This window comes from Rhinoderma darwinii, chromosome 1 (genome assembly GCF_050947455.1).
Source record: "Rhinoderma darwinii isolate aRhiDar2 chromosome 1, aRhiDar2.hap1, whole genome shotgun sequence".
NCBI classification, from domain to species: domain Eukaryota; kingdom Metazoa; phylum Chordata; class Amphibia; order Anura; family Rhinodermatidae; genus Rhinoderma; species Rhinoderma darwinii.
In genome coordinates, this window is record NC_134687.1 from 300,018,357 (window position 1) to 300,041,998 (window position 23,642).

At 43.3% G+C, this 23,642-nt stretch overlaps 1 protein-coding gene across 6 annotated transcripts in view; it reads right to left on the reverse strand.

The window, feature by feature from the left end:
• Window positions 1–23,642, reverse strand: part of LOC142648115 (F-BAR domain only protein 1-like) — a 226,121-nt gene that overhangs the window by 151,063 nt on the left and 51,416 nt on the right. For all 6 annotated transcript variants that reach the window (XM_075825420.1, XM_075825423.1, XM_075825421.1 and 3 more), the window contains 2 exons: window positions 12,920–12,994; window positions 12,700–12,841 (listed from right to left, as the gene is read on the reverse strand). In XM_075825420.1, the coding sequence (XP_075681535.1) occupies window positions 12,700–12,841; window positions 12,920–12,994 (217 nt within the window). The remainder of the gene's footprint in view (window positions 1–12,699; window positions 12,842–12,919; window positions 12,995–23,642) is intronic.

Consider the following 23,642-nt stretch of genomic DNA (forward strand, 5'->3'; position numbering starts at 1 on the left):
AAACAATGGCGTCTGGCGATGCCATAGACGGAAGCCTAGTGGGTCCTGACAACGTCAGGACCCACTATGCTTGCTGTCAGTGAGTAGCTGACAGTTCTAATACACTGCACTACGCATGTAGTGCAGTGTATTAGAATAGCGATCAGGGCCTCCTGCCCTCATGTCCCCTAGTGGGACAAAGTAATAAAGTAAAAAAAAAGTTAAAAAAAGTTGTGTAAAAATAAGAAAATAAAAGATTTAAAAGTATTAAAAGTAAAAATCCCCCTTTTTCCCTTATCAGTCCTTTATTATTAATAAAAATATATAAACAAACAAATAAACTATACATAATTGGTATCGCCGCGTCCGTAACGGCCTGAACTACAAAATTATTTCATTATTTATCCCGCACGGTGAACGCCGTAAAAAAAATAAATAATAAACCGAACCACAATCACAATTCTTTGGTCACTTCACCTCCCAAAAAATGGAATAAAAAGAGATCAAAAAGTCGCATGTACCTAAAAATGGTACTGATCGAAACTACAGTTCGTTACGCAAAAAATAAGTCCTCGCACGGCTTTATTGATTGAAAAATAAAAACGTTATGGCTCTTAGAATAAGGTAACACAAAAAGTGAATGATTGTTTACAAAACGTATTTTATTGTGCAAACGCCATAAGACATAAAAAACTATAAACATCTGGTATCGCCGTAATCGTATCGCCCCGCAGAATAAAGTGAATATGTCATTTATAGCGCACGGTGAACGCTGTAAAAAAAAACGAAAAAAAAAAACAATCGTACAATTGCTGTTTTTTAGTCACCACGCCACCTAAAAATAGAATAAAAACTGATCAAAAAGCCGCATGCACCCCAAGAAAACTACAATGGATTCCTCAAGGGGTCTAGTTTCCAAATTGGGGTCACTTTTGGGGGGTTCCCAATGTTTTGGCACCACAAGACCTCTTCAAACCGGACATGGTGCCTAATAAAAAAGATGCTTCAAAATCCACTAGGTGCTCCTTTGCTTCGGAGGCCGATGCTTCAGCCCATTACCGCACGAGGGCCACATGTGGGATATTTCTCAAAACTGCAGAATCTGGGCAATAAGTATTAAGTTGCGTTTCTCTGATAAATCCTTTTGTGTTATAAAAAAAATGGTATAAAGAGGATTTTCTTACCAAAAAAAAAATGTAAATTTCACCTCTACTTTGCTCTAAATTCCTGTGAAACACCTAAAGGGTTCATAAACTTTCTAAATGCTGTTGTGGATACTTTGAGGGGTCTAGTTTCTAAAATGGGGTGTTTGATAGGGGTTTCTAATATATGGGCCCCTCAAAGCAACTTCAGAACTGAACTGGAACCTAAAAAAATAAATAAATGAGGCAATACTTCGCTTCTTACATTATACTGATAATGAGCCGTGCCCACCCCGAGATGACCCCAGTTTTGACCGTTTGTATAAACGGAGACCCCTATTAGACCGTTCCAGTGCCCGGTTTTCCCAAGCATACACCCCTGAGAAGTGTATTTCTATTGATGAGTCCCTGGTACATTTTAAAGGGAGGGTTCAATTCCGCGAGTACCTGCCGGGTAAGAGGGCAAGGTATGGTGTGAAGATGTATAAGCTGCGAGAGTGCATCAGGGTATACCTACAGGTTTAGGATATATGAAGGAAAGGCCACCCCCAAACCAGACTGCATCCTGGACTACAATAGGTACATGGGAGGGATGGACTTGTAAGATCAAGCCCTGAAGCCCTACAGCGCCATGCGGTGTGGTATAAGAAGCTGGCCGGGCACATCATACAGATGGCATTGTACAATGCGTACATGCTACGTCGATGTGCAGGCCAGACGGGAACTTTCCTGGAATTTCAAGAGGTGATTATCAAGAACCTAATCTTTAGGGACCAAGAAGGGGGGGGCACCCAGTACTTCTGGAAGCGAGCCCACACGCATCGTACCAGGGCAACACTTTCCAGGAGAAGTTCCCCAAACTGGCAAGAAGGGAAAAAGGTCAAAAGAGGTGCAAAGTCTGCTATAAGAGGGGGATAAGGGATGACACAATATATCAATGTGACACGTGTCCCGAATAACCAGAGCTCTGTATGAAAGTGTTTTAAAATTTATCATATATCCCTTGGTTTATAATTTACCCCAATTTTACTTACCCTGATGCACTCCACACAGCTTATCCCCCCTCGTCTTTCCCCTCTGATCCCTGCTGTGTGTCCGGGCAGCTGATAACAGCCACATGTAGGGTATTGCCATACCCGGGAGAACCCACATTACAGTTTATGGGGTGTAGGTCTCCGGTCAAAATGCTCACTACACATGTAGATGAATGCCTTAAGGGTGTAGTTTTTAAAACGGGGTCACTTCTTGGGGGTTTCAACTGTTCTGGTACCTCAGGGGCTTCTGCATACATGACTTCGCACTAGAAAATCCCCAGTAGGCCAAATGGTGGTCCTTTCCTTCTGAGCCCTCCCATGGGCCCAAATGGCAGTTTATCACAACAAATGGGGTATTGCGGCCCTCAGAACAAATTGCGCAACAGAATGGGGTATTTTGTTTCTTGTGAAAATAAGAAATTTTCAGCCAAAACTACATATTATTTGAAAAAAATAATTTTGTTTTCATTCCCAGCCCAATTCAAATAAGTTCTGTGAAAAAACTATGGGGTCAAAATGGTCACAACACCCATAAATGAAGTCCTTGAGGGGTGTAGTTTCCAAAATGGGGTCATTTGTGGTTGGTTTCTATTGCTTTGATACCTCTGGGGCTCTGCAAATGCGACATGGCACCCGAAAACCAATCCAGCAAAATCTGGACTCCAAAGAACACACAGCGCTCCTTTCCTTCTGAGCCCTCCCATGGGCCCAAACGGCAGTTTATTGCCACAAATGGGGTATTGATGCACTCAGGAGAAATTGGGCAACAGAATGGAGTATTTTATTTCTTGTGAAAATAAGAATTTTTGAGCTAAAATGACATATTATTGGAAAAAATATATATTTTTTTAATTCCCAGCCCAATTCAAATTAGTTCTGTGAAGAAACTATGGAGTCTAAATGGTCACATTACCCATAAATGAATTCCTTGAGGGGTGTAGTTTCCAAAATGGGGTCACTTCTGGTGGGTTTCCATTGCTTTGATACCTCTGGGGCTCTGCAAATGCGACATGGCACCCGAAAACCAATCCAACAAAATCTGGACTCCAACAAACATATAGCGCTCCTTTCCTTCTGAGCCCTCCCATGGGCCCAAACGGCAGTTTATCACCACAAATGGGGTATTGCCACACTAAGGACAAATTGGGCAACAAAATGGGGTATTTTGTTCCTTGTGAAAATAAGAAATTTTGATCACAAATGACATTTTATTGGAAAAAATGACATTTTTTTCATTTCAGAGCCCAATTCAAATACGTGCTGTGAAAAAACTGTGCGGTCAAAATGGTAACAACAACCCTAAATGAATTCCTTGAGGGGTGTAGTTTCCAAAATGGGGTCACTATTGGGGGATTCCTACTGTTTTGACACCTCAACACCTCTTCAAACCTGGCATGCTGCCTAAAATATATTCTAATAAAAAAGGGGCCTCAAAATGCACTAGGTGCTTCTTTGCTTCTAGGGCTTGTGTTTTAGTCCACGAGCGCAGTAGGGCCACATGTGGGACATTTCTAAAAACTGCAGAATCTGGAGAATACATATTTAGTAGTGTTTCTCTGGTAAAACCTTCTGTGTTACAGAAAAAAAAATGAATAAAATTGAAATTCAGCAAGAAAAATGAAATTTGCAAATTTCACCTCCACTTTGCTTTAATTCCTGTGAAATGCCTGAAGGGTTAAAAAACTTTCTAACTGCTGTTTTGAATACTTTGAGGGGTCTAGTTTTTAAAATGGGGTGTTTTATCAGGGTTTCTAATACATAGGCCCCACAAAGCCACTTCAGAACTCAAGAGGTACCTTAAAAAAAAGGCTTTTGAAATTTTCTTAAAAATATGAGAAATTGCTGTTTATGTTCTAAGCCTTGTAACGTCCAAGAAAAATAAAAAAATGTTCAAAAAACGATGCAAATCTAAAGTAGACATATGGGAAATGTGAACTAGTAACTATTTTGGGTGGTATAACCGTCTGTTTTACAAGCAGATGCATTTAAATTCAGAAAAATGCAATTTTTTCAAAATTTTCTCTACATTTTGCAATTTTTCACCAATAAACACTGAATATATCGACCAAATTTTACCACGAACATGAAGCCCAATGTGTCACGAGAAAACAATCTCAGAATCGCTTGGGTAGGTTTAAGCATTCCGACGTTATTACCACATAAAGTGAAATATGTCAGATTTGAAAAATGGGCTCTGAGCCTTAAGGCCAAAACTAGGCTGCGTCCTTAAGGGGTTAAAGAGGCTCTGTCACCAGATTTTGCAGCCCCTATCTGCTATTGCAGCAGATAGGCGCTGCAATGGAGATTACAGTAACGTTTTTATTTTTAAAAAACGAGCATTTTTGGCCAAGTTATGACCATTTTTGTAGTTATGCAAATGAGGCTTGCAAAAGTCCAAGTGGGTGTGTTTAAAAGTAAAAGTCCAAGTGGGCGTGTATTATGTGCGTACATCGGGGCGTTTTTAATACTTTTACTAGCTGGGCGCTCTGATGAGAAGTATCATCCACTTCTCTTCAGAACGCCCAGCTTCTGGCAGTGCAGATCTGTGACGTCACTCACAGGTCCTGCATCGTGTCGGACACATCGGCACCAGAGACTTCAGTTGATTCGGCAGCAGCATCGGCGTTAGCAGGTAAGTCGATGTAGCTACTTACCTGCAAACGCCGATGCTGCTGCAGAATCATCTGTAGCCTCTGGTGCCGATGTGTCCCCGCTCGTCTGACACGATGCAGGACCTGTGAGTGACGACACAGCGTAATCTCTCGAGAACACGCTGTGTCTGCACTGCCAGAAGCTGGGCGTTCTGAAGAGAAGTGGATGATACTTCTCATCAGAACGCCCAGCTAGTAAAAGTATTAAAAACGCCCCGATGTACGCACATAATACACGCCCACTTGGACTTTTACTTTTAAACACACCCACTTGGACTTTTGCAAGCCTCATTTGCATAACTACAAAAATGGTCATAACTTGGCCAAAAATGCTCGTTTTTAAAAATAAAAACGTTACTGTAATCTACATTGCAGCGCCTATCTGCTGCAATAGCAGATAGGGGTTGCAAAATCTGGTGACAGAGCCTCTAAGTTACGGGGGATCCCTGAGTCAGTGCCCTCAGAAGAGTTGCAGGAAGTGATGTCCACCATCTTTAATAAGTTGCTGAATCGTGCCCCTGGAGCACCGTTGGAGTTGGACAGGGTACATCGCACGGCGGGCCCTGGAATCAGGGACTTTGACCGCCCCAGAGACGTGATCTGTAGAGTCCATTTCTACAGACAAAAGGAGGACATTTTACGCAACGCATGGGACCGCTGTTCGGTCCCCTACTACGGGGCTGACGTCTTGATCCTGCCTGTTGTCTCTCACCTAACACTCTACATGAGGCGTATTGTTAAACCTCTACTGGATGCCACTAAGCGGGCAGGTGCCTCTTATAGGTGGGGCCAACCTTTTCATATGATTCTACGGAAGGCTGGCCAAACCTTTGCCGTTAAAACGCCGCTTGACCTCACGGAGGCTTTCCGATTCTTGGAGTCTGAGAGGGTCCCGGATTGGACCCTACCGCTTCCTCCATTACCGCCTAGGAGAGACCTGATGACTCAACCGAGACGACCGGAGCGGCTAGATGAGGGACCAGACACACGGCACGTAGCCCTCGCCTGAGAAACGACGTTTGAAGGGACTGAATGGCTCCTTGTTCCTTTTCTCCTCCACGGCTTGATCTCCGCCTGCTGAGTTCAATGTTGGCAGTATTCGTGGTTGTAGGCCTGAAGTTTGGTCTCATCGCATGATCCATGGTGCAGGCCTTTGTAGCGGCTTAACCTCCGTCGTAGGGCCATCAAGTACTAACGGGACTGTTGGACTTGTGGGTGGTGGAGGCCATGTTCTCAACGTTATGTCATAAGGGAGGGGGTTTGAGTTCTTACCGCCAGGGCCCTATGTTAGTGTGGTTTTTGGCTGTCATCCTGTTCATGCCTAAATAGGACTTATGAAGTATACTGTCCGGGCACTCCGGATGCCTTGTGTTGCTGTGTCTTTCTACGACTCCACTTTGTTGACCTGTGGTCTTGCTCGTCCTGTTTTTTGGGTCGTGTAACTCCCAGTAGTCCCTTGGAGCCTTTGGGCTCTTCTTTTTCACTTGCTTCTGTCGCCTTCTTTGTCCCTTCTACCTTACCCTTTTACTCTAGTTTGACCCACTTCTCCCTCCCGCTCCTTTCCCCTTATCCTAGGGGTCGTAACACCGTCCGCACTATGTCTAACTATTACCTCTCTAAATGTCAAGGGCCTGAATATACCGGAGAAAAGATCTTCACTACTAGGTCTTCTCTGGAAACAAAAGGCTCAGGTGGTCTTCTTACAGGAGACATATTTCTGCTCCGACCAGCTGCCGTCGCTCCGCAACTCAAGATTCCCAGATGTATACCACAGTTCCTCACCGAACTCTAAAACCAGGGGCGTATCCATTCTTTTAGCGAACTCAATACCTTGGAAATGTTTGGGATGTCACACAGATGACGCGGGACAATACATATTCGCGAAAGGTAAGATTGCAGACTGCACCATGACTTTTGCAAATATTTACCTACCGAACTCGGGTCAACTGACCTTACTGGAGGAGGTCCTGACTGCATTAGACGACTTTGCGGAGTGGACTTTGGTTTTAGGCGGTGACTTTAATATGGCCCTGGACCCCAGAGTAGATACTAAGTCAAACCAGCCTGCCGTTGCTATACCCTTCACTCGTCGTCTACAGCGTTTGCTCCACTCACATCAATTGGTAGACCCCCGGCGTATACTACACCCACAAGGTAGAGCTTATAACTTTTTTTCCTCACCCGCACAATATGTACTCACGTAGAGACTACTTTCTGCTTCGACACCCCCAGCTTACACATCTTTCCTCATCCGCCATAGATTGCATATCATTTTCGGACCATGCCATGATCACTTTAACCCTGTCCCTCCCCTCCTTACACTCGACTCCATGGCAGTGGCGTCTGAACGCCTCATTACTTCGGGATCCTGTGGTCTTGGAGGAAGTGATGTCTGAACTCCGATTTTACTTGGACGCTAAAGTTACGGACGATTCTAACCCTCTTTCAGTCTGGGAAGCCCATAAATGCGTTATGAGAGGAGTTCTCATACGGATTGGCTCCAGACTCCAAAAGGAACGTGCAGCGGTATTCACAGACCTAGTGGGGAAAATACACGCCCTGGAACTCACTCATAAAAGGCTACTGGATCCGAGCTCGGGTGCGGTACTAATAAGGTTACGGGATAAAACTGCGTACTTTGACACTCTCGGCAGCCAAGGCCTCTCTCATTAAATGCCGTAGACACCATTTTGAATTTGGCAATAAGCCGAGTCGCACGTTAGCACGGGTTTTGCGGGCACAGCGGACGCGCACGTATGTCCCTTGCATTACTACACCTGAGGGCACAAAAGGTACACTCGCCGGGCCAAATAGCGGAAACCTTTCGTTCCTATTATTTAAAGCTGTACAACCTAAGAGACACTGAAGGCATTCCTCTTCCCAATTCTAGACGGAATGCAATCAAATCTTCTCTTCAATCCTCGGGATTACGTAAGATTCCACAAGAGGCAGTGTCCAGCCTAGACACCCCGATTACGGCAGATGAGTTTCTTGCAGCTCTCAAGACCTCCCCTTCTGGTAAGGCGCAAGGGCCCGATGGTCTTTGTCTGGCCTACTACAAAAAAAAAAAAACTTACTCCTCTCCTCACCAGTCCTTTTTTGGCTGCCTTTAATTACATTACAGAAGGTAGATCGCTGCCCACAGAAACAATGAGGGCTCACATCACAGTAATCCGCAAGGAGGATAAAGATCCCTCCCAATGCAGTAGTTACCGGCCCATCTCCCTTCTAAATTTAGACTTAAAACTTTTCTCAAGGATTTTGGCTACCTGAATCGCACCATTTTTATCGACAATAATTAATAGATATCAGACGGGCTTTCTTCCTACGAGAGAGTCTAGAGAGAATACCATTCGAGCAGTCAACATCATTGAGCACATTACCGCCTCCTCGGTCCCAGCGGTTTTGCTCTCCACCGATGCCGAGAAAGTGTTTGATCGGATTGACTGGTCGTTCCTCCAGGAGACTTTATCTTATATAGGTCTGGGCAGGGGCATGCGCAGTTGGATTTTGAGTTTGTACTGCTCCCCCTCGGCATCGGGGAAGTCAACGGTCATCATTCCTCCTCCTTTCCCATTTCTAACGGAACCCGCCAGGGCTGTCCACCTTCTCCTTTGATTTTCACGCTATGTTTGGAACCCTTCTTATGTCATGTCCGTGCCAACACAGATGTTGCGGGTGTCCAGGTGGAGGCCACGACCCACAAAGTCACAGCATATGCGGATGACTTGTTATTTTTACTCTCACGGCCCCGTATCTCGGTACCGAACCTGATGGCCGAATTCCGGTCATTTGCAGCGCTCTCCAACTTCGAAATGAATTTCCAAAAATCAGAAGCTCTTAATGTCTCCCTCTCACCCCAGGAGGTGGCAGCCTTGGCGGATTCCTTCCCCTTTAAGTGGGCGACTAGTTCCATTAAATATCTTGGTATTCGGCTCACAAGTCAGCCCTCACACCTTTATTCCTGTAACTATCCACACATATTACGAACACTTCAGGGAGATCTTGAACGATGGTCGAAAGGGACCTTCACTTGGTTCGGTCGTTGCGCCATATTCAAGAGGAATGTGTTGCCTCGGCTGTTGCACATCTTTCAGGCACTCCCAATCTACATACCACGGCTTTTCTTTAACTCACTCTTCTCTAATGCTTAAGTTTATCTGGTCGAACAAAACCGCACACATTGAATGAACGATTCTGACCCGCACGAGATTTGACGGTGGTTTGGGCTTGCCCGATATTCACTGCTACTATCAGGCGTCACATTTGATGCGTATTATAGATTGGTGTAGACATGCCGGGTCCAAACCATGGGTTAAGTTGGAACAATCCTTCATATCCCTTCCTCTCTCGGCAGCCCCGTGGCTACTGGATCAGATACCAGCATCGGCCATATCGCACTTTTATATGTCCCACCCTGCGAGTTGCGGCGCAGGCGTTCAAACATTTTCTCCCGCAAACGTTTAGTAGGGGCGACACAGGCTCGCTATTATATCACTGATGGCAGTTGGAAGACGACATCTCAATTAGCGGACGGGGCGGATACGGGACACCTTCCGCTTTGGCAGGCCTCCCAGCTCCGTCACTTTCTGTTATCTCTTGCTGCTGCGGCCGATTTCTCGCGTGATCTTACAACATTTGAAATGCAATGCACAATGTCGGGTACGGTCAGTCACGCCCTTTCAGTAAACTAGTCTCAAATTCCCCAACGGCAGACTCACTCCCCTCATACTTGGCTAAGTGGGAGACGGATCTTGACATAAGTTTTACCGCGGATGAGCGTACTCGACTGTATACCATGACTCATCAGTCCTCTATAGCAAGTAGAATTCAGGAGGCGGGATACAAGCTTCTGACGAGGTGGTACAGGGTCCCTTCCAGGCTTAATAAATTTTATCCGGAGGGATCTTCTATGTGTTGGAGATGCGTGGTGGGGGGGGGTCGGGGATCTCCTACACACGTTTTGGGGGTGTCAGCGCTTAAAAACGTTCTGGGAGAAGGTTTGTACTGTAACATCTCAGTTTACGGACTATACGTAGCCCAGATCCCCGGGCTTCTTCCTGTTTCTTCTGTGTGACATCCCGATCTCCACATACAAGAAGTCAATAATACGGCATCTGATCAACACGGCACGTGCTTGCATCCCGGCTATGTGGAAACAGGTAGAGGCCCCTTCGGTGCGCCTTTGGTTTCATAAGATCCAGGAAGTGAAACGGATGGAGGAGCTTACAGCTTCCCTACGGGACACACATTATAAGTTTATGCGTGTGTGGTCTACGTGGCTAGGCTTTGAGAACTCTTCGGAGTATCTAGATCTAATGTCTTAGTGGTGCGTTATTGGATTTTCAGGTACCTCTTCTGAGACGTCCGATTATGGGGCAGACCCTGAGGATAAGCTCCCCCTTAATACCCTTCTTTCCCTCCCCTCTTTCCTTCACCGATCCAGTTCCCTTTCCTTCTTTTGTGTTTATGACTGTATAATAGGCATTGGTGCCCACATGCCATATCTATGTTTTACAGAGTTGTGAAATGTGTTATTTCTCTGTCATTCACCTTTGATAAATGAATAAAAACAGAATTTAAAAAAATAAATAAAAATTTGACAGCTATTTAAACACATGTATGGTCCACACCTATGTGCCCCAGAGGAAGCCAGAAGGGCGAAACCCAGGGTCGGGTTGCATTATTTGGCATGTTACAAAAACAGATACAGATACAAGAGCTTATCTTATGCTTTTAAGTATGTAATAAAACTCATGGAATTTGTAGTTTCCCAAAGGTAGTGCAAATCTCCTTTTTCTCCCTTGCTAGAGATTTAGCACATCAAGTACGAGGACATACACAGCAAGCAGTTGCATTTCTGCTGTTGCATTTTTTGTGTGGAACCACAAGTACCAGCGAGACACACACACCGGTGGAAATTTGGATCGTTCTTTCTGCATGCTAGCTAGCTGGGGCAGGTCAAACCCTTGACAGTAAAAAAACTATCAATTGTTGTGTGTTTAAACAGAGTTTCCATCACTAACTACATGTGCCGCTTTGGGCTGTATGGGCCCTCCCACTAGTAGATTTATCAATATGTGACCTCCCCTTACAGTGGGGGGTGTGGCTTTGGTGGTCCTCTATATTGGTTGTGTAACAGAAGTCAGTTTGTTTGCCGAAGGGCTGGAGAGTGGTATAATAATGTGTCTGCAGGCAACAGTGAAGCATAGTGAAGGTTCGTTTCAAGTTTGGGCTGCATTCAGCAAATGGAGTTGGGAATTTGGTCAGGATTAGTGGTGTCCTCAATGCTGAGAAATACAGGCAGATACTTATCCATCCTACAACACTATCAGGGAAGCATCGGCTTGGCTCCAAATTTATTCTGCAGCATAACAACGACCCCAAACATACAGCAAATGTCATTAAGAACTATCTTCAGCGTAAAAAGATAAGGAGCCCTGGAAGTGGTTATATGGCCCCAAAAAAGAGCAGTTATCTCAACACTATCGAGTCTGTCTGGGATTACGAAGAGAAAAGGATTTGAGGAAGACTACATCCACAGAAGATCTGTGGTTAGTTCTCCAAGAGGTTTGAAACAACCTTTCCGCCGAGTTCCTTCAAAAACTGCATGCTAGTGTACCTAGAAGAACTGATGCGGTTTTGAAGGCAAAGCGTGATCACATCAAATATGGATTGGATTTAGATTTCTCTTCTGTACATTCACTTACTTGATATTAAAAAAAAAAAAAAACTAACAAAGTACTATTAACACTTCTATTTTTGAAAGCATTCTTACTTTTCAGCATTTTTCTACAACCATCTAATTTTAACAATACAAATGCTCTACCTGCAAAGAACAAAAACAAAATAACTTTAGTGTACTAAACAATGTGAAAAAACAACCACAATCCGTGAAGGTATGCCTGTTTCACCAAATGGATATGTAGCATGTAAATGGTCATTAACGCTTGATTCAGTTTTTATAATGGATTTTAACAAATCTTTTTGAACAAACAGATCAAGATTTGAAACGGTCTAATTACTTACCGTACATACTGCGCTAACAATTTCCATTTTCTGTAAAGGGGGGATCCTTAGATCCCTAGAACCATGTAGTGAAGTTTGGTTCATTAGAACCGTGTGAGGTACACGCGTTGCGGTTGAAATATTGACCTTATTTATAAATAGACCTACGGATCAAATGGTAACATGCCTTGAGGCAACTGAATAGAACACTGCCAGAATTAGTCATTAAGTGACAAGACTGGAGTGTATATATAGTGCTTGGTCTACCATACAAATATGGTTCTGCCCAAGATGTACTGGTCAGACTGCAGTATTATAGAAATAAAACAGGTGAGGCTAGAGATTTTCCAGACTTGAAAATTCTGGGAGAGATCGCTAAAACTTCTCCAACTGCTCATTCAAAATATCAACCATAGATGGGCATGGTCCTTCTGCCTGGTTCTGTTTTACATGTGCAAATTATCTCAGGATGGCACCAACACATCTTCCCTGTGGATCAAATGTTAAAGATAGTCTATTCCATGTGAAATCGGATCCAGCGGCGGCTTCCTAAATTTAATTTAACCCTCTTTTCTACCTTATTGCAAGACAGGTTAAGAATACACTTTAAAATAATAAAAAATAAATAAATCTTCATTCATTTTAAACAGTCAATCTCTAAGTCGACATATTAGCATAACAGTGACCCACTTACTCTCCATTTCTTTGAACAAAAGTGAGCTTACGAGATTTGCCTTTTTTATGCTCTATATTGCAATAAAAATTGGATCCTCAACTTTCCATTTTAGAATGCAGATTTTAGAGACAAATTTGATCTATACACTAGCCCAGGAAAGTGTACGGAGAAGATAATCCATTAAAAGAAACAAACCACCCTAGGCTTACTTTTTTGTGAACCTTCACTTGCTCATCTCCATATCGGTTGATATCCTTTATTAAATCATGCAACTTCTTGCTAAGTTCTAAATGGCAGAGGGCCAGCTTGTCTGAAGAGACCCGAAACATCTCCCACATAGAGGCGAAGGTTCTGTAGAGAAAGAACAGACTTAAAAATGTCAAAAGGCATTACAAAATATAAAAACATCTTCATCAATAAATCAGTTACCCCAGGTGGCTTCCACTGCTGACCATCTTGGACAATTTTTGCATAGATTTTGAATATGCCTCCTCCACAGCTGCCCTGAAAGTCAAATGTAAACACAGATGTTAGATCAGACAAAAAGCACAGAAATTACACCATCTTCAAAAGTATTAGATACGTAGCCTTAGTCGAATATGTTTGGTATTCGGCTGATGAATGACAATTGCATAGACACAGAACACTTTAGTAAAACAGAATGTAGAGATACATATTGAATTCTTGTAGATTTCCACGGCCGTTTACAGATCCAGAACAGTTAAATTTATTTTTATAGAAATTCTGAGAGTTAGCAAGCTTTCAGTTTCCCTTTGCCATTATATAGCAATACGATGTGTTATGAAGTGCAGCATTGGACTAGTTAGTGGAGTAAATCTTACATATTCTCTTTAGCAAGGCAACAAGTACCATGTTTATTAAGGTGTAGAACAGTGATATAATAACCTTATTAGACTTTTCAGAATATAATTTTGCAGCCAGCAGCTGAGTAATTTCTAAGGCTCTATATACACGACAGGGTCCGAGTGTCGGACGATAAAAACGGCTGTTTTGGTCAGTTTTTCTAGGCCGTTTTGCATCCGTTCCAGGCCGTGTTTCAGTTAATGGACGATTTTGATCTTTTTCCCGGTACGTTTTTTTTCCCCTGTCCATTAAATAAAATAAAAATACTGTGGCATGCTCTATATCAAGCCAGATCGGCACCAGTATCGAACTAGTTTGCAGGCACAAGGGCACTAGTTTCCAACTGCTGTGGCCTCTTCAGGATGATGTTATGAGGCCTATATAGCCAGAACGGATTTTAAAGCATACGAGTCAGCCATCTCCCGAAAGGGTGACATGCATATCAGCACCCAAATATATTTGCAATTATAGTCAATATCACATTGCATACTCAGGCAATTTGATACACTTTAAATACAAAGGGGGATTTTAGAATGTCCTCTACACAAGTTTTCTGGCGTAGAAAATTTGCAATTTCTGAGAAAACGTTATTTTGCGACTTTATATTTATAATGTTAAAAAAAAGCGTGCAGGGCTTAGCGAGAGGAGGTGGGGCCACTACAGCCCGATAAATTTACTATGATTTACACCATTAAACTGGCGACCATTATAGCGCAAATCGACCCCAGGTCATAGCTGGACTAGATTCAATTTCCTAGCGCATGGACAGCAAGAGATGCGCCTAAGTTATGAGATGTGCACCTCTTAATCTAACAAAAAAAGTTGGAGTAAGGTGCGCCTAATTTATTGAAGTGCCAGTCTTAATAAGGTGCCCCCATACAAAACCAATACTAAGACACTGTAGTATAGTTGCAATTATCAACGGTCCGCAGGATTTGTGTTTGTTCCCTGAACGAAGATTGAGATTACAAAATTTGTTAAACAATTTTTTTTATGGCTTTAGGCAAATTCAGATCTTCTTGCTTATATTTTTTTCAATGTTTTAACGTATTATGATAATTTAATTCGGTATTTCGGAACGCATTGTAGAAGTTAATTGTAGTTATTAAATAAGACTTAAAACATTTAGACACATCTGGTTACTTCATCTCAATCTGGGGTGTCTGGAGACCCGGTGTACATGATTTACAGTTCTAACAATTTGCTAACTTGTAGAACCACACAAAATTATAATCCCAGCCTGAATCCATGAGAGAATTGTGGAATGCAGCAGTGTATGACATATTACAGAGGTATTCTCTAGAAACATTGCTTTCAGGGGAAAATTAGACCCGTAGAGACTCAATATCTCTCCATACACCATGCAGGGACCGTGCACACTGCTTACTCTAAGGCCTCATATTCACACAGTCGTAGTCGTGTGCAGGGCCCGTGATTACGGGCACGTGCGGCCGCGGAGCAGTCTGCAATTACGGACCATGCACACAAAAGAGGTGCATTCATTTCAATGGTGCCGGAGCGCAATTGCAGACCGTAAAAAAGGACTTGGACTGGGGGGGCGGAGCTTGCCACGCTAGGTGATAGACGTGTGAACCTGACACCCCTCACAATACTCACTAATTCTACAGGAGATCGCCTCCTTTTGTCGCTGAAATGGTGAAAACTGGGAAGGAGAAGCTTAAGAAACCTCAAGGTACCCCTAAACTGCATAAACACTCAGAAATGGATAAATTCTTTAAAAATAAGAAGTTGCCTTCTATTGCAGCGGGCAGATCCAAGATGGCGCTACCGACCTCACAGTGAACAACATGCGGAGGACTCTGACAGCTCCCTCTGACTCAGCTGGAGATACAGACTGCGTGCCTATCTGAAAAAGACACTGCTGCAAGCCCTTGTTCCACTCATGAAAGACCGGACTGAAATAAAAACCGACATGCACAAGATCGGTTACAGGGTAATGGCACTGGAAGAATCCCAAGCCTAAGCTACTGATTACAGTGACTCTGTACATAGAGAGTTCTCTACTCAAACCCATCTAAACTTCTACCTGCATTAAGAAGAGAAGGAAAACCGCAGCAGGCAGCGAAATGTCCGGCTACAGGGGATTCCGGAATCGGTCACTAATGAGTCTTTACCAGACGCTGCAACCACCATCTTTACCTCATTATTGGGATAGGACTGTATTGCTCCTGTGACAATAGAAAGGGTGCACCGAGCTTTCAGACCCAAACCTGCTGCAGGTGAGCAACCAAGCGACGTTCTATGTGGGACCGTCAATTTTGTGCACACGGCAGCCATTTTGCGAGCAGCAAGAGAATCTCAAGAAGTTCTATAGGATGGGTCTAAGACACTGCGGTTCCAAAACCTAGCACTTTAGCTAAACATCGCATTCTGAAGTCAGTTACGGATGCCTTACGGGCTCGTAAGTTGCCTGTCAGATGGCTTTATCCCTTTGGCCTGGCTACTATGAAAGAGGGCAGGCAAATTACCAATCGTACACCTGGAGATTTACAAAATGCTTAGAGTAAACAGGAGAGGACCCCTATGGATATCCCCTCCTCAAAGCCTGTGGCACCGGATTTGTAGCCATCACCCCAGCAAAATGCATGGCTTTCTGCATCCAACTCTAAATCTCCGAAATGCAAGACACGGAGGACACTTGATCTGTTCTAACTAGTATCCTTGAATAGTTTTTCACTGAGAAGGTGCCCAACGGGCTATCGAAATGTTGTACCGTTGAAAGGAGGCATTGTTTAAAACTTATGTTTACTCAATTGGTATTCCTTTACATTATGGGGAAAATGTTTTGATGGGGTTTTGCATAGGTATTTACATTTTACATAATGACTTCAAAAACGGAAAGGAAAACCTCCCGTTTCTCTATCCTACCAGTGCTTTACCTTGTTCCCTTTCCTTTCTCTCCCTGCCTTTCCTCACCCCTCTTCCCCCCCACCCTTTCGACAAGCTAAATATTGCATTGTATATCCTGAGCCTTATTACAACAAAGCTATTATGAAGCTGCATGTATCTCCCTCCCCGTTTAAAGTCCAGTAGGTAATTTATATATGCTAATTTACTTTACACTTATATTGAATTGGTGAAGTATGTGTCAAATGTCAATTTTTCTGCCTCACTCCCCCTGGCAGTTTATTTTTCAGGTACTCTCCAGAATTTCAGTTGTGTCTCCTAATTCCGGGTTATTACAGAGGTTGTATGTAGATCGCATTTATTATGTTTGTTACTGCATGTCATTTTTTATGTTTTAATGTGTCTCAGGTGGTGGTTTCTTCTCAGGTCCCTTAACCCGTTAGTGACCGGCCCATCGTGTTTCTACGTCGGTCACTAACGGGCCTTATTCCGATGCCATAGACTTTTTACGTCGCGGCATCGGAATAAGTTAACAGAGCAGGGAGCTGTCAAATCTCCCTGCTCTCAGCTGCTAGAGGCAGCTGAGGGCTGGGAGCGTCCCTGCTCTGCCGGGTGAGATCGATATTAGTATCGATCTCACCCGTTTAACCCCTCAGATGCGGTGCTCAATAGCGAGCACCGCATCTGAGTGGTTTTGGAGAGAGGGAGGGAGCTCCTTCTCTCCCGACACCCGGAGATACGATCGCCGAGTGTCTGAGTCTCCAATGGCAGCCGGGGGTCTAATTAAGGCCCCCAGGTCTGCCTGGAGTGAATGCCTGCTAGATCATGCCTCTGGCATGACCTAGCAGATGCCTGTCCGTGTTAAACGGACAGGCAGTAATACACCGCAATACAAAAGTATTGCAGTGTATTATAAATGCGATCGCAGAATCGCATATTATAGTCCCCTAGTGGGACTAGTAAAAAAGTGAAAAAAAAGTTTAATAAAATTAAAAAAAAATGTGAAGAAAAAAAATGAACCCAGCTTTTCCTCTTACAAAATACTTTACTATTAAAAAAACAAAATAAAGTTAAAAAGTTACACATATTTGGCATCGCCACGTCCGTAACGACCCCGACTATAAATATATTACATTATTTAACCCGCACGGTGAACGCTGTAAAAAATGTAATAAAAAACTATGGAAAAATTGCTGTTTTCTGTGAATACTGACTTTAAAAAAAATGTGATAAAAAGTGATCAAAAAGTCGCATCTACTCCAAAATGGTACCAATAAAAAACTACAAGTCTTCCCGCAAAAAAAAAAGCCCTCACACAACTGCATCGGCGAAAAAATAAAAACGTTACGGCTCTTCAAATATGGAGACACAAAAACAAATAATTTTGAAAAAAAAAGCGTTTTTACTGTGTAAAAGTAGTAAAACATACAAAAACTATACAAATTTGGTATCGTTGCAATCGTAACAACCCGCTGAATAAAGTTAGTGTTATTTCTATCACACGGTAAACGGCGTAGATTTAAGACGCGAAAAAGAGTGGCGAAATTTCAGGTTTTCTATTTCCCCCCAAATAAACGTTAATAAAAGTTAATCAATAAATAATATGTCCCCCAAAATGGTGCTATTAAAAAATACAACTTGTCCCGCAAAAAAAAGACCTTATACAGCTATGTCGACGCAAAAATAAAAAGGTTATAGCTCTTGGAATGCGACGATGGAAAAACTTAAAAAATGGCCTGGTCATTAAGGGGTTAATAGACCACGATTTCTACATATGAAATTCCATGGGTAAATTGAAAGTGTGCTCCTTCAATGTGAAGGGTTTTATTTCCCCTCAATAGAGGTCTAGAATCTTTTATTCCCTTAAGCTCCATACTTTTTTTTTTTTTTACAATAAACCCACTTCCGCCCTCAGCATACCCCTACCCTTCCTAAACACCTGTATTCACAGTGGTTCCAAAGCACCTACACCAAGTCAAGAGAAGTTTCTATTGCTATCCACAACGATACTCCTTTCAAAGTTGATGCTACCCTGTTGGATCCCATGGGGCAGTTTGTGTTCTTGAAAGGCCACGTCTCCAATATGAAACTTACACTAGCGGCCTTACACGCACCTGATATTAAACAAATTGCAAGGTTGCGCAGTACCCTTGAAGCATTTTGCGATGGACACCTTATATTAAGATCTCCTCCAAAAACATCTATTGATCTTCCACTAGATTCAACCTCACCCACTCACTATATCCTCCTCTGCTTTGCGTTAATTTAACATCCTCTTATCACAGCTAGGGGTCATCAACGCCTGGAGAGTTAAAAACCCATCAGTAAAAGACTACACCTATTACTCCCCACCACATGGTACATACCATAGACTTGACTTTTTATTTATTCATTCATATGTCCTTAGTTCATTCCATACACCACACTGACAGGTAATATCACGGTATTGGACCATACCCCAGGCTCCCTTATGATAGTTACACAATGTTCCCCATAGGGAATGGGTCCGGAGATTAAATGATACGATCATTGCACAAGAGGAGCATCGTAACGCACTTGCTTTGAAATTAGAGGAACTTTTTCGCTTTAAGGATTCCCCACAAATCTTTAGACCCATTCTCTGGGAAACACAAAAAGCCTTTAGGGGGGGGGCCTCATTGCTCGATCCGCTCGCATTAAAAAGCAAAAGAACTTCCTAGATTGCTACCTTGCTTAAAAAAATCTGTCATTTAGAAATCTCACATAACACCAGTTCTGTTACAGATTACCGGACGGATACTATTTTTCTCTATGAGGGGAACTTGAAGATCTTTTAAAATACAAGAAAGCAAAAGCCCTACAAGTGACTTGTAGTCAAATTTACCTTGATGGAGATAAAAGGATCAAAGCGAATGTCCCAGTTAAGCAAACACATTCTAGAACATTTATAGAAGCGGTCAAAAATGAAGAACGGGTTTAGGGTAACATCTACTCCACTTATAGCTGAAGTCTTTCATTCCTTTTACTCTTTATACAATTTGGGAAGCTCGACTGGGGAACCTATGCGGACACCTCAAGCGAAGTGTAAGAAAATGGCAGTTCCTCCACTCCATTTTGATGCCTAGTCTCGGAGTTGGACCGCTCAATGCTCCTGGCACCAATATTTGGGGAAGAGGTGGGGAAGATGTGGGTATCAATTCCTTTGGGAAAGAGTCCTGGTCCTGATGACCTGCCTATATGCTTTCACGAAAAAAAAAATGTAGTCAACAGTTGATCCCCAAATTTACAGAAGTTTGTAAATCACTGCTTGAGGGCTCTCCTCTCCCAAAACAAACTTTGGAAGTGTAATGTTGGGGTAGGGAAACAGACAAGTGAGCCCTAATCTACCCGCAACTCAGTCCCTGCCTACTTGCAACGACCCGCCCTAGGCAATGGGGTACAACTGGGTGACGGTCCCTACACTCAATAGGTGCACGACAGACAGACAAGGGTACAAAGAAGCCAGGGAAATGGGGAAGTTGCCCACGGGAACACCGTGAGCAACAAGCGAGGTGAACGAGCAGAGTCAAACCAGGAGATGAGCGAGGTACAAAAACGCAGAGCAGAAGAGTGGTCAGAAAAGCCAAGGTCAATCACAAGCAGAGGAACAGTAGTTCAAGAAGCTGCAGCAGGGCCAGGAAACCGACAGAAAAGAATCACAAGCAAAGGAGGAACAGGAAAGGCAGGTATAAATAGACAGAGGGCGGGAGCTAGCTCCGTCTGGCCAGGCTGTTATAGGCTCTCCCACTCCTAAGCCTGCCATCCTGAGTGGTGGAAGATGGAGTCAGTCTCACAGACATAGAAGCAGGTGCAGACTGATTACCTATGGGCGTCGACACAGAAGTTGTGTCTGGCAGATCCTTTACAGGAAGCATATATTATTATTCTTCCTAGGGTGGGGAAAGATCCTGAGCAGTGTGGGAGTTATAGACCCATCTCACTATTGAACGGTGATCTAAAATGGTGTGCTAAAATTCTGGCTCAGCGCATCCAGCCTTTAATACCCCAGATAGTGGGAGAGGACCAGGTGGGGTTTGTTAAGGGTGGAGAAGGTAGGCATAATATCAGTAGGGTTCTACATGCTATTTACCAAGTGAAGCGCCGGGGGCAGTCTATGGTCCTTCTCGGTACAGACAGAGAAGGCCTTTGATATGGTCTGTCGGGAGGATAGAAGAGCAACTCTTAAAATTAAAATTTTCCTCCCTTGTTTATCACTGCTATATTTTCCCTCTATAGCGCTCCATCAGCCCGAACACAAACGAATAGAACCCTGTCGAGGTCGTTCTCCATTACGAATGGGACCCGCCAGGGGTGACCTTTATCCCCCATCTGTATGTCAAAGCGATGGAGATGCCCCGAGTATGTTTCATGGGGGACATTCGCTACTGGCTCCATTAGGTGTGCTACCATACTTTAATAGTAGAACAAACATTGGTCAGACATCCTTATGGTCACATCTTAAAAATCTCAAGGTAACCACGGTGGTTAATTCCAGAGTCACTCCTGAGCTACATGATCTTATATTACAATCCCCAAGACCTGATTCAACTATCTCCTCTATATATTACATGAATAGGACTTTAAAACAGTTAGCACTAAATTTCTCAAATCGCCATATACTACCTGGTTAGAAAGTTAAACGCTCCTACCCTCACCCCCGCCCAAGTCCTTATCAAAGATATATACTTGTCTCCTACACCAGGTCCCACCTAAACCATATTTCTCAGTGGAGTGGAAGAAGAGTTAAGTATTGCCCTATCATAAAGAGAAGTGGGTTTTGTGCTAACTCATTCACAGGGTTTCTCGCAGTGTGCGAGATAAGGAAAACTTACAAACTACTTGCGAGGTGGTATCTCACTCCAGCTTACCTATATAAGTTGCACCTTTCCTGTACCGATTCTTGTTGGAGATGTGGCCTTGAGACGGGGACATTTTCCCATATATGGTGGCTTGGTCCTAAAATCTGACATTTCTGGAAGCAGGTAGAGAGCGCTATTCGGGATGTCACAGGTACTATTTGACTAAACCCTAGATTGATACTATTGTGGCTTCCATCAAAAGATTTTACCCCATCATCTAAAGCAGGGGTCTCAAACTCGTCCAGGTAAGTGGGCCGCATATAGAAAAAATGGGAAGTTGACGGGCCGCATTACTTTCAAATTTGATACAATACAAAATTATTGTTAACCCCTTCCCGCACCTGGACGTAACTGTACGTCCAGGTGAGCAGTAACTTTGCGCACCTTGGCGTACAGTTACGTCCGCGCTTTAACAGTTAACCGCCGCGCGGCGCTACACCGCAGCGGCGGTTAACTGTGCAGGGTGTCAGCCCTGCTCTCCCCGTTGCCGATCAGCGGCCTGTCGCCGCTGAAATCGGCAATTAACCCCTTCGATGCGGTGGTCGATTGCGATCACCACATCGAAGAGGTTTACAGCGGATCGGCAGCCCCCCACATGTATTTGCGGGGGCTGGCGATCCTTATCATGGCAACCAGAGGCCAGACAATGACCTCCGGGTTGCCATGTACGGAAGCCTCGGAGGATCAGCCCCCGGCCGGTCCTCCGATGCTTCCTGTCAGTGTGACTGTCACGTCACAATGACAGTTAGAACACATTACACTACGTGTGTAGTGTAATGTGTTCCAGCAGCGATCAGAGCTGCCAGTCTAAGTGTCCCCTAGTGGGACAAGTAAAAAAGGAAAAAAAAGATAATAAAAATGTTTTTAAAAAGTGTAAAAATAAAAGTTAGAAGTGACATAAACAAAGAATGCTTTTTTTCCTATAATAAGTCTTTTATTATAGGAAAAAAATTAACACGTTAAAAAAAGTACACATATTTGGTATCGCCGCGTTCGTAACGACCCCAACTATAAAACTGTAATATTATTTTTCCCGCACGGTGAACACCGCAAAAAAAATAAACAAAAAACAGTGCCCGAATCACAATTTTTTGGTTACCAACCCTCCCAAAATATACAATCAAAAGTGATCAAAAAGTCGCACGTACGCCAAAATGGTACCAATACAAACTACATCCCGTCCCGCAAAAAACAAGCCCTTACATCGCTTTTTTGACTGAAAAATAAAAACGTTATGGCTCTCAGAATAGGGTGACACAAAAATGTATTTATTTTATAAATAAGTGATTTTATTGCACAAACGCTGCAAAACATAACAAAATTATATACATCTGGTATCGCTGTAATCGTATCGACCCGCAGAATAAAGTATAATGGTCATTTATAGCCCAGGGTGAAGGCCATAAAAAAAACGAATAAAAAAACATTGTCAGAATTGATGGTTTTTGGTCACCTTGCTTGCCAAAAAATGGAATAAAACGTGATCAAAAAAATTTCTGGTACCCCAAAATGGTACCAATGAAAACTACAGATTGTCCCGCAAAGAATAAAACCCTCACACAGCTCCGGTGGAGAAAAAATAAAACCGTTCTGGCTCTCAGAATATGGCGATGCAAAATGTGCGGAGTGTTCCAAAAGCAGATAAGATTGGGCGCCATTTACCAGTGCGACACCGGTCACATATCTGCGGATTATTATTTATTTACTGCATTATTATACCCTCTTATTATACCCTGATGTACCCCGCACAGATAACATGTACCCTGATGTACCCCGCACAGATAACATGTACCCTGATGTACCCCGCACAGATTACATATGCCCCCACATTACAAACTGAAACACCAGTAAAACCCCAAACAGAACAACTACCAAGCTACATCTGCGCCCCAAAAGCCAAATGACGCTCCCTCCCTTCTGAGCCCTGCAGCGTGCCCAAACACCAGTTTACGTCCACAGATATGGCATCGCCATACCCGGGAGAACCCGGTTAATATTTTATGAGGTATTTGTCTTCAGTGGCACAAACTGGGCATAACATAGTGCACTAAAGTGGCATATGAGTGGAAAATTGTAATTTTCACTCCGCACCATGCGCTGCGCATTAACCCCTTCGCGCACCACAACATAGCATGTCTTAGTGTGGGGGGTGATGTATGGAGCGTCTCACGTGAAAAATAAAGAATTTAAAACGGCAAAATCGCTGTTTTTTTGGTCACCTTCGCTCTAGCTAAAAATGTAATAAAAAGTGCTCAAACAGTTGTATGTACCAAAAAATGGTACCAATAAAAACGACCGCTCGTCCCTCAATAAATAAGCCCTCATACCGCTCTATTGACTGAAAAATAAAAAAGTTGTGGCTCTTCGAACGCGGGGAGGAAAAAACTAAAAAGGAAAAGAAAAAAAGGGATCAGTCCAGAAAGGGTTAATTACTTTCTAATGAAAAACCATTTATGACCACACGTGGGGTATTGCCGTACTCGGGAGAAATTGCTTTACAAATGTTGGGCAGCTTTTACCCCCTTTATCCTTTGTAAAATTGA